A 12,035-nucleotide genomic window follows, 5' to 3' on the forward strand; every position below is an offset into this window, starting at 1 on the left:
CCATGCAAGTATGGAAAACAGAGAAAGTTAGGGTTTTAAGGGGCCTCAGGAAGTCATCGAGTCCAACCCCCTGCTCAAAGCAGGACCATCCTCAACTAGATCATTCCAGTCAGGGCTCTGCGAAGCCAGGCCTTAAAAAACTTCAAGGATGGAAATTCCACCAACTCTCTAGGTAGCTTGTTCCAGTGCTTCACCACCCTCCTAGTGAGAAAGTTTTACCTAATCCAGGGGCAGGCAATTACTTTGGGCAGAGGGCTGCTTACTGAGTTTTGGCAAGCCCTTGAGGGCCACATGACAGGCAGCCCAGGGCAGATAAATATTAAATTTTTAAAAATTTTTAAAGGGCCCCAAGGGACGGATAGAATGGCCTGAAGGGCCACACCCAGCCTGCGGGACACATTTTGCCCACCCCTGCCCTAATCCAACCTAAACCTCCCTTGCTGCAACTCGAAATCATTGCTCCTTGTTCCATCATGTGCCACCACTGAGAACAGTCCAGCTCCATCCTCTTTGGAACCCTCCTTCAGCTCTCCTTGAAGGCTATCAACTACAGATGCTATCGAATCCCCTCGGTCTTCTCCAGATTAAATAAACCCAATTCCCTCAGCCTCTCCTCAGAAGTCATGTGCCCAAGCCTGAGCCATTTTCACTGTTCTCTGCTGGACTCTCAAACCTTATCCACAGCCTTTCTCTAGTGGGGGGCCCAAAGCAGACACAGTACTCCAAATGTGGCCTCACAAGTGCAGAATAGAATAATTACTTCCCTCGTTCTGTTGGCAACGCTCCTCCTAATGCAGTCCAGTATGCTGCTAGCTTTCTTGGCAATCAGAGCACACTGCTGACTCATACTCATATCCAACTTATTATTCACTGTAACCCCCAGGTCCTTTTCTGCAGAGCTGCTGCTTATCCAGTCAGTTCCCAGGCTGTAGCAGTGCATGGGATTGTTCCATCTTAAGTGTAGGACTTGGCACTTGTTCTTGATGAACCTCATGGGATTTCTTTTGGCCTAATCCTCCAGTTTGTCTAGGTCACTCTGAATCCTAGCCCTACTCACCTGTGTATCTATTATACCTCCCCCAGCTTGGTGTCATCCACAAACTTGCTGAAGGTACAATCCATCCCATCTGCCAGATCATTAACGAAGATATTGAACAAAACCGGCCCCAGGACCAACCCCTGGGGCACTATACTTGATACTAGCTGCCAGCTACACATTAAGCCATTGATTACTACCTGTTGAGCCCAACAACGCAGCCAGCTTTCTATCCACCTTACAGTCCATTCATCCAACTTCCTCAGCCTGCTTGTAAGAATGCTGTGGGAGACAGTATCAAAAGCCTTGTCAAAATCAAGGTATATTACATCCACTGCTTTTCCTGCATCCACAGAGTCAGTTTTTTCATTATAGGAGGCAATCAGGTTGATCAAGCATGACTTGCCCCTGGTGAATCCATGCCGACTGTTCCTAATCACCTGTTTCTTCTCCAAGTGCTTACAAATGGACTCCTTGAAGGCCTGCTCCATGATTTTTCTGGGGACTGAAGTGATGCTGGTCTGTAGTTCCCTGGATCCTCCTCCTTCCTTTTCTTAAATATGGGCACTATGTTTGCCCTTTTGCAATCATCCGGGACCTCTCCTGATTGCCATGAGTTTTCAAAGATGAGGGCCAGCAGCCAACTCCCTCAGCACTCTTGGATGCACTGCATCTGGCTCCAGGGACTTATACATCCAGCTTTTCTAAACAGTCACTAACCTGTTCTTTTACCACCAAGGGCTGCTGACCTCCTCCCCAAACTGTGCTGCCCAGTGCAGTAGTCTGGCAGCTGACCTTGGCTGTGAAGACCAAGGTAAAGGAGGAGGCACCGAGTACTTCAGCCTTTTCCTCATCATCTGTCACTAGGTTGCCTCCCCCATTTAGGAAGGGACCTACACTTTCTCTGGCCTTCCTCTTGTTGCTAACATACTTGTAGAAACCTTTTTTGTTACCCTGCAAGTATCTGAAAAAGGCTTAAGAAAAATACAAACAAAACCTTAAATGTTTATTCTAAATTAAATAGCAACAGTGTGCATGGAAAGCAGAAGGGGTGTTATAGGACCTTACATCAGCATTCTAGACCAGGTAGCTAAATTTCTTGAATGGCATAATCCCTTTGTGTAAACATACTGACTTTCAAAGGGCACTCTATAGTTATAGCTGAACAGCAATTTTCCCTTTGCCAGCTTTACCACATAGTCAAACCAATTCTATGGTGTTGTAATGCAAAACTGCTTTCCTTTGGTCATTCTACTAGGGAAGATGTTATTTAATTACAGATATACGAGACTCAGTAAAAAGCTCGAGGGGAAAAAGATCAGAGAGAAACTTTCAAATAGGTATGTTTTATTTTAAATACCAATACAGTAGTGTTCCAAGGTCACTTCAGAATTAACATGGCATACAGGCTATTGAAGTGGAGACAGCCCATGGTAGACGTACACAATGAATTCTATACCACAAAGCAACATCAAGAATATCTCTTATTCCAGAATAATTTGGCAGCTTCAGAGGTTATTACATGCTTTCATTTTTAAAAGCAAAACAAGCCTGTTAAATAATTAAATCAGAAAACTTTAGAAACTGTTCCACCCCTGTCCAGCCAAACATCTATCTCAGTAAAGGCCCCTTTGAAAATCTGGATGTAGAAGAGCTGTCTTTATCTCGACCCTCAAAGTACTGCTGCTCTATTCTTCTGCAAAATGCTACAAGGTTGCTGTAGTTTTTCACTTTTTCAGAGAGTTCATCGCTGGTCAGTTGAGTAGTGAGAATTGTGAAAAGGTGTCCAAATACCAGAGCATCTAGTTCTGTTGGCCTACAAAAGGGTGAGGGGAGGGGAGCGGGGAGATAAAAAAAAAGGTCTCTAGAAGTCGAACCACAATGAAAAAAAAATCTCTCTTTTATTCATAATATCCTTTTAATATTCAATTCACTAAATTCCAAGCATTTCATGATGTAACCTAAATGGCCATTTTAAACCTTTAGTTCTGTTTGGTTAAGAAGATTAATTAAATATAGTATTTTATGGATAAATTAATACATGTTGCTGTTAATTCTCAGCATGTTTCTCAAATTAGTCATGTAGAAATGAAGAAAAAAATTAAAAGCCACAGTCTTCTGGTCCAACAACAGCTTTAAACTTTCTGGGATGTAGAAATTTTTATTAGAAATTCATTTTTCTGAGGCACAGAAAATTCATTTTTCTGAGAGGGGGGGCAGGCAGCAGTTTCTTGATTAAGTCTGTAGTCACACTCAGGACTTTGTATACAAGCCTTCCATTGTCTGGCCACAAGTTTTTCTGCAATACTGGTCAATATGCAAAAAAATAAAAACATCTTTGGTACACCTGAACAAGTAAAAGCTATATACCTTTCATCCAGAAGAATCTCTTACTGGACTAATAGGTCCAGTAAGGGTTTCAGTGATATTTCAGACCACTTTAAAAAACTTTTTAAAAGTTACTTTGAAAGTGTGTTACTGAAGTCTAGTTAACAGCTGGCATAAGTATGGTTATGCTCTGGGAAAAGCCAACAAGCCAACGTCCAGTAATTTACTTCCCCATTTCCTTCATTTCTGACCCTGTGGAAGGGCTGGACAGGATACACCCTCACTATGCACTCTCCTGCATCCTTTACATAAACTTTCTATAGTAAGCCCTTAGTTAACCCCAACCTGCTTGTTTAGCTTGTAATGGTACGAGCAGTTTTAATTTATCATTGTGATCTACCCTTAATTGTTACTCTGTAACATTTTAAAAACTAGTCCAGACATGAACCCAGGATTATAAAAGAGTAAAAGCATTTTTATATTTATATTTTTAAAAATATATTCCCCCCCCCAAAATGTCTATTTTTACATCTCTTCATGGTTCAAATGCCCTGGCAATGGATGCCTACAAGGATCTTAGTCAACTGATGAATGCAAAGGACATGCTGTATGTCCTATCAGCTCATGGTTGAGGTTTTGTAAAAAAATATTGTAAAAAAATACAGAATTTACACAAGCAAACTATCTTCTTCTGTGCACTTAAATCCTTCATTAAAGAATATCAGCACTTTTGCACTACCCAATAGTCCAGGATAAGCATGAAGATGATAGTTGTCTAACTCCTTCAACACTCACTTGACATAACCTATACAGGAAGAGCTGCCTTGATGAAAACCGCATCATCACACATGCTTTGACTGATGGACCAAAGCTTATACTGTGATGCTATTATACCTAAATATATTAAAGCACACTTTTCTCTTTTACAGAATGCTTTTCAACTACATAAATTGTATATTCAATATCAAATCACAGGAAAACAAGAAAAAAAAAACTTTTAAAGAAAATATTTCCATAAGAGGTGCACCAATACATCGGTCCCATATTGGATGGGGACTGATAAGGAAAATTGACTGCATCGTCAATTGGCTATTTTTGGCTGATGTGGCCAATAACATCACCAATAAATTAGGGCTGTGAGAAGCTTTGGAAGCCGATTCAATTTGGAGGAGATATGGCAACCAAAACTCCGAGTCTGAATCAAATCAGGAGACCCATTAAAAGGTCCAAATCGAATCAGAAGCCTCTGAATCAATTTGGAGATTCGGCCATAGACTATACAGGCAGTCCTTGCCAACGCTGGAAACAGCTGCCTCCAGCTAGTAAGTCTGTTGCAGTGGGTGGAGGGCGGAAGAGTGATGTGGCTTGGGGGGGGCACAGATCAACACCCCAACAGCAAGGGAGGAATTGGGGCTGGGGCTAGGACAAGCTGCTGAGCTGAGGCAGTGAGGCATGGGACTCACGGAGGGGGATTCCTGCCACTGCACACCACCATATACTACCGGTCTAGGAGCTGCTCTTCTGGTGGCTCCTCTGGCAACTCTTGCTTCTGGTCCAGGAGGGCATGGGAGTGGGCATGTGCCCCTGGATCTGTGTGGGGTGGGCTGGGCTGGGCTCCGAGAGGCTAGCCCCAGCTGCCTACCCGCTGCGCTCTGGGCAGCAAGCCCCTACTGCCAGGTTACACTCTGTGGGGTGGGTGGAGCCAGGGCTATACACTCCAGGAGGCTGGCCCCAGCCACCCGCCACAGGGCCGCTGCTGAACACACGCTGAGAGGGCATGGGGGGGCACGTGCTCCCAGATCTGTGCGCGAGGCAAGGACAGGCTGCTGCTACAGGCTCCGGGTGGCACTGCAACAGGGCTATAGCAAATTTTGGGGTGGTTGTGGCCCCCCCGTAACCCTCCTCCCAGCACTGCTGCTATCTGCCCCAAGCACAGCCCTTGCCCAAACCCCCCTCCGGGAAGAGCTTGGTGCAGCCCCACCCCGTCCTCAACCCACGCACATAGCTGGGGGTACATGCCCCCATGCCCTCCCAGGATGTGTGCAGTGGAGGGAGCTGCCCCCCTCTCCTCCCAGCTCCATGCCCTATTCCACCCCGGCTGTGCAGTGCCTGCCTCAGTCCCAGCTCCACTCCCTCCTTCACCATAGGGGCCTCCATCTGTTCTCCCCAAAACAGACTTACCAGCCAGACACCATTCTTCGTACTGCCTGACTGCATATTGAAAAATCAGATCAGTATTGGCCAATAAGGCTAGTTAAAAATCAGCCATCAGCATCAGCCCAAAAATTCTGTATCAGTGCACCCCTAGTTTCCATAAAATATTTCAGAAATTTACCATTACTTCACTATTTCAGAAAATCTTATGTATGCAATATAAAGATTTATTCCCATATTTTAATAACTTATGAAATATTAAAGAATGACAAGTATACCATATTTAGATACATATTCTCTGGACAGTAATACAATACTAAACCACTTCAACACAGTAACTTACAGCTTATTGAAGAAGTATGGCTGCGTTCCCAACCTCTGAGAAAGTGCTTGACAACACTGATCTACATCTTCAAGCACCTAACCAAATATGCATCAGATTAGTATCCAGAAGTGTCAGAAAACACCCTCATCTCCAAAACAGCTTCTTTACTGCATATAAGTAGTAGGAATTTACAATAAATGAAGTTGCCCAGGTAGCCTGTATGTATGTAATCTCACATTACAAAGATTTCTATATTATGTTTGGACTTGAGGACATTTTAATTAACAACTTTGCTTAACATCAGTAATTCAGTTTAACTTAAGCCCACTAAAGTTTTACCTCAAGACTGCTTTGTATTCTTCTTAGAGCCCCAAGATGTAAAAGGAACAATCCTGGAAAGGAAGTCCATTAACAACGTAAGAGTAGGGGCTCATGCTTGCTAACCTCTTTTTACGTTTGGGGCTTACTCTACCATAAACAAATAGATGCAATTCCTAAGCAGCAAAAGGTAGGGCAGGATAGCACTTTAGGGCACGTCTCGATAAGTGCAGTTGTTGGGTATGTGGCACTGCAAACACATTTGCAGCACCACATAAACACACAGTCCGATGTTCTCTGCACTGCAAGGACATACTGCCCAAGCATGTGCTGCACTGGGTTCCCCCCACAGGTTTTTTTTGACCCTTGGATATCCAGGGGTAAAAACAAACAACCAAACAAAAAAAAAAAAAGAGGGAAAAACCTGGTGCAGCACAAGCTCAGACAGCATGCACTGCTTAAAAGCGGAGCTGGGCCACCTGGAGCTGTGCTGCAGCTGCAAGCCAGGCTCTGTGTGACAGAATTGCCGCAGCTGCAGCTGTGGGAGGCCCCCAGGACCCCAGGTAAGGCTGCTGGGGCCAGCACAGTGCTGGCCCCAGCCTCCCTTACCCCACCCAGAGCAACTTGCTGCACATCAAAACATGCGCAGCACTGGCATTCCTCGGGGACAAGTAGCAACAGTGCACGGTGCGCCACCGCTACTTGTCCCCAGGGAACCAAACATTCATGCACATCTGGATGTGCCCTTAGAGGCTAATGGATCATTCACAGCATCTGAAGAAGTACGTTGTTGCCAATGAAAATTCATGACACTCTGAAACAATCTCTAAGGCCGCGTCCACACGAGCATGCACATGTGTGTTGAGGTGTCTCAAAGGTGTTTGAGTAGGAGTCTGACGCTACAGAAGGCACAGCACACATGAGAAAGTGTTCCCCCCACAAATCTGACACCCCCACACCCATACTCCTGCACAACTCCCCCCCCACCCATAAACCCCGGCACGCATCCATACCCCTGCCACAAATCCCACACCCTGTGTACCCAGTCACTGGACAGGACAGAACTTGCTGGCAGGAGCCGCAGCCACACAGGCAGCTGCCATACTGCAGCTCTACCTTGTGCTCACGCTAGTGCTGGAACATGCGGCCCTGGCTCGGGAGAGTTCCCGGTCCCAGGGACGACACTGGGGGTGTGATGGGCTGGGGAAAAGGGGTGGAGGTGGCAGCAGGGTTTATGCTCATTTACGATCGGCTGGGGGTGGCAGCAGGGGAGAGGGAGGGCAGGATATGCAAAGGGTGGGGGTGCTATAGGTAAAAGCAGCTGCCGGAGCTAGGCTTGGAGCCCTCCCAAGCAACCTGTACAGGAGGAGGCCGGCCTAAAACGGAAGCGGCTTGCCCAGCCCAGTCACTGAGCCCTAGTCAAGGGCTTCTCAGGAAAGGCAGGGGGACAGCTGAGGCCTGGGTGCAGGCACAGGGAGCAGAACAGCAAGGGCTCGCACTGCTCAGAGCCACCTGCAGCTGTCCTGATGCAGGGAGGGAGCGAGCTGGGGGCTAGACACGGGTTGCAGGTCAGGACAGAGGCACTGGCAAGACTGTGGATTGGAAGTGAAGGTCAAGGGCACGAGCAAGGGCAGGGCACTATTATATCAGCACTGCTCAGCACCACAAAGTAACTGTGGGGACATCCGCAACTGGACCCACATCCTGATGAGCAAAGGGGGCAGTAGGAGCTCTGATTTCTTATGATAAAAAAACCAAGAGCAAATACTAAAATATATAGGTATTTAGAATTTATTTTATTACAATGACTGAAGCAGTGGTAGGCTTCCAAAATGTGTTAATGTTGTACATATATCAATAAAACATTGTGCTCAACTGATAGATGTATATGTACATGTAAATATGTACATGTATGAATATGTATACACACACACACAGAGTTTCATTTTAAAAATGAAAGTGTAGATTTCAGAAGGGGGTGTAAATCAGAGAATCTGTGATTTTTAAACAGAAAACTAGGATTCCCGCTGGTAAGGCAAGTGGGGGGACCTGGGTAGAGAAGCCTGCCCAGGGCTGGCACTGGGGACGCAGCTGGAGGGTCAACAAGGTGGCTTACCTCCTAGCCATTTGGGGCCAGGGGACAAGCTCCAACAGTTCAAAGCAGGCCACTGCAATAAGCACATCTTCTGAGCAATAGCTGCCCAGAGGGCAGAGTAGGGGCACACAAAGGCCAACAGTGCAGCCACAGCCCACTGGCAGTTGGCCCAGATGTGCAAGTGGCTCTGCTGCAGTGTCTGTACCATAGCCCAGGCAGCTGTGCTGTTCCTGCCCAGGTGTGGCAGGCATAGAGTAATGGGGCTGCAGGTCCAAGGAGACGGATGCTGTTGCAAGGGCAGCAGGTAACCACCAGGCAGCAGTCCCCCTGGCCAGTCCAGCTGGCACAGGGGGCTAGTGTCCCCAGATACCAACTGGCTAAGCCTTAGAAGCTCCTGAAGGCAAGTAGCTCTGAGATGCTCAGCAGGGCAGCTTTTTATATTGCTAGGGCCAGTACAGATACCGGCCCCAGCCTCCAGCTCCCTCTGGCTGAAGGTCTAGGAAGAGCTGGGCAGCATCACTTTGCCCCAAGCAGTACAATTTGCCCCACACCAAACTGCACATTCTGGCACATATGCCAAGGCACAAATCTCCGGCACAAAATTTGCGCTGCTGCTATTTGAGATGCTGCAAGCGCACGTGCCTGCACATGTGGACAGGCTCTAGGGCTGCCTCCAGATGAGCGCAGACATGTGGTATGTGGCACTGCAGCCACATCTGCAATGTCACACACCACACATGCAGGAGTTCCCTGTGCTGTTATTTTGCAGTAGGGGTGGGGGGAGTTTGACCTCAGGAGATTCTGGGGTCAAAAACAAAAAAAAACAAAAACCCATACCCAAGAAGAGCAAGGTAGCACACACAGTGGCAACATGCACTGCCCAAACCTGAAGCCTGCCCAGCTGAAGGCACACTCCAGCTGATGGCCCGGCTTTCTGCTGTGGCTACAGCCCCGGGAGGCCCCCAGGTAAGGCTGCTGGGGTCAGCAAAGTTGCTGGCCCTAGCCTCCCCTACCTCACCTGGGGTAAATCTGCCACACACCAGAGCATGGGTGGCACAGGCGTTCCCTGGGGACAAGTAGTAGCAGCACAAGGTGTGCCACTATTACTTGTCCCTAAGGAAACAAACATCCATGCTTGTCTAAATGTGCCCTAAGGTGCTATTTTACCCTACATTCTGCCTGACTTCAGATGAACACTGCTAACTACACTTCTGTATTTATGAGAAAAAACATCACCCTGTATCTTTCTCAGACTGTATATGTGACCAAAGCCTTATGGCTGGTGCAGCCATAGGCACGATTTCATAGATAAGGCCATGGTGTGTTGCAAAGGATATATATTTTTTGCAAAGTAAAATAAAATATTGCTTCTCTGAAACCTTGATACTACTTTAACAAATACATACCTGAATATATTATTGCTGTATGATTACATTAAAAAGAAAAGCAAAGCAGGAAGAATTTAGTTCCATCTATTAAACTGACCTGTTCAAGTGATTTGCCAGCCCAGCCAATGGCTTTCATCTTTCGTCTAACTTCCCATTGTTTCTGGTAGGCCAAAATGCGATTAAGAGGCCAAGGATAAGGGGATCCGTACCTTGGATGAGTGATCTTTGTTCAAAAAGAAAACAATATCACTTTAAAAGAAGTAAAATAAGAACACAGGAAATGCTATATACTGTTATTTACAAACAGCTAGGGTCTTCAGAGATCAGAGGAAATTACATTTTCGTGCAATATTAAGTTATTCAGCACAGAAATTCATAGCTTGCAGCTTAAAGAAAAAACAGTTTAAATCTATTACCTTAGAAATATATGAAAAACATATCTACTTTGCAGCCAGCTACATCCAGTAATGACACATAGCTTCCCCAAAATGTATATGCAAGCAAAATTAAAGTGAAAAACTATATCATTAATGGTATAAACCTCAATGTTTCATTTATGAGTAGGGACTTGCAATTGTGAGCAAAAGTGTTTTCTCATTAAATTTTAATTAAGATAAATGCTGCAGAATCACTCACCTCCTCTACAGTAGCATCATCACACCACTGAAGATACAGCTAGGAACAAAAGAACACTCACTGAACCTCACAATAAAAGGAGACCACCCAGACAATTATTTCTAACTATTGCCATTTTCTTTTAAATATTTTTATTCTAATGGTATGACCTCTGGAACACAGAAAAGGCTTTACTGGTGATGCTTATAAGACAAAATCTAGATGTCAGTTCCCTTCCTGAGCAAGCACTAGATTAGATCAGAGATTAAGATGGAAGCTCAAACCATGCTGAGTTACAAGTCAGATTTCTTTATAGCTGCAAAATTAATCTTCATATACACATTCTTACTTTGTTCAAACACAACCCAACTTCCATTTGTGAACTTTTTGTATGGTTATGTAAAGATACTGCAGAGAAAGAGAAGTTAATTCTTGTCAGGACACTAACCTAAATTGATTAACTATTTCCCCATCCAAGAACATAAAAATAAAATCCAGCTACTACTCTCAATATGGAAGAATTACTTTGCCTCCCATCGCCTACTGAAAGCTGAGAAATTATTAAGTTTTGCTTTACCTCTGCTGTCAATAGCATATTATTGACTAATTCCATGTAGGCTTTCATCTCAGCTTTTTGGACTTCATCCAACCCATCACTGAGTGAATGGCCCTAAGGGGATTTAAAAAAAAAATTACAATCCTGTAAGAAAGAATATTGTAATATTCAGCTATGGCCTGATCCAAAACCCCTGGAAGTCACTGAGCTTTCACTCAGGGTCTCCTCTGATCTTCTATGTAGTCCATTAATTCATAAAATAGACATATATTACAAAGTCTCTTCTATACAAAAAGATCTTTTACTATTACATAGAAAGGTTGAATAGCATGATACAAAGTAATTAAATACAAAATAGTAAGAAAGGTAATTGCAAATAATCCATAACTATGCATTTATTTTTCAGATAAACATAGTTTAATTGCCTAGCTTCACTTCTACTAAGACATTATCTGTGTAAAGAAAAAAATGTATATAAGCATTAGCTGAAACCTCAAGACTTAAAAAACCCACAAAAAACTACATACTGTTTCCTAAGAGTTGTGTTTTAGGGATCCATGAAAGAAGTATAATTGAAGTTTAAGTTAACAAAAACTTTTGGATCCGATACACAGAAAACCTATATTTACAAGTTATTTCTAGAATGTGAGTAAATGCCACAGAAAAACATTCCTATACCATACCTTCACAATATTTCACCAAATTTTACTCAGGGAAGAAAGTTTATTCTTTAATTGTAACAATACAGATGCACTGACTTTTGTACAATGTCGCTTTATTCTCTCAAACTTGCCCCAATCACACTTCACCTTCTGTCCTCCCTCAAGTCTGTTCTCATTCCTCCCTTGCTCTTCTCCTTAACTTCTAATTTGCCATTGGCTGTTTCCCTACAATAAAAATAGGCTTTAGTCTCTCCTATCTTTAAAACTCCCATCTCACCACACTCCTCCAACCATCACACCATCTCCTTTTGCTAAACTCACTACCGCCCTCCCCATCTCCTAGTCTCACTGACGTACTGTTTACAATCACCACTAGGACTGCTTCTCCTGCCCTTCCAAGTCTTGCACTCAGCTGAAACCAAGTCTCGAAGTCTCTAATGACCTCTTCCTTTGCAACGTTCACAAGCAACACTGCATTCATATCTCCTCAACTATCAGCTGCTTTCAACACTGTTGGCCACATTCCTCATCTTGAAATTGTTTCTACTCTTTATTTTA

At 44.4% G+C, this 12,035-nt stretch overlaps 1 protein-coding gene across 3 annotated transcripts in view; it reads right to left on the reverse strand.

Moving 5' to 3' along the window:
- Nucleotides 1-2,366: 2,366 nt before the first annotated feature.
- Nucleotides 2,367-12,035, reverse strand: part of MTX2 (metaxin 2) — a 59,395-nt gene continuing 49,726 nt past the window's right edge. For 2 of the 3 annotated variants that reach the window (XM_090045389.1, XM_090045390.1), the window contains 5 exons: nucleotides 10,837-10,929; nucleotides 10,281-10,319; nucleotides 9,742-9,867; nucleotides 5,862-5,938; nucleotides 2,367-2,852 (listed from right to left, as the gene is read on the reverse strand). In XM_090045389.1, the coding sequence (XP_089901515.1) occupies nucleotides 2,648-2,852; nucleotides 5,862-5,938; nucleotides 9,742-9,867; nucleotides 10,281-10,319; nucleotides 10,837-10,929 (540 nt within the window). In that variant the 3' untranslated portion in view covers nucleotides 2,367-2,647. The remainder of the gene's footprint in view (nucleotides 2,853-5,861; nucleotides 5,939-9,741; nucleotides 9,868-10,280; nucleotides 10,320-10,836; nucleotides 10,930-12,035) is intronic. The other variant, XM_090045391.1, reaches the window with a different exon arrangement.

This window comes from Crocodylus siamensis, chromosome 4 (genome assembly GCF_052110815.1).
Source record: "Crocodylus siamensis isolate JL-2025a chromosome 4, ASM5211081v1, whole genome shotgun sequence".
Lineage (NCBI taxonomy): Eukaryota > Metazoa > Chordata > Crocodylia > Crocodylidae > Crocodylus > Crocodylus siamensis.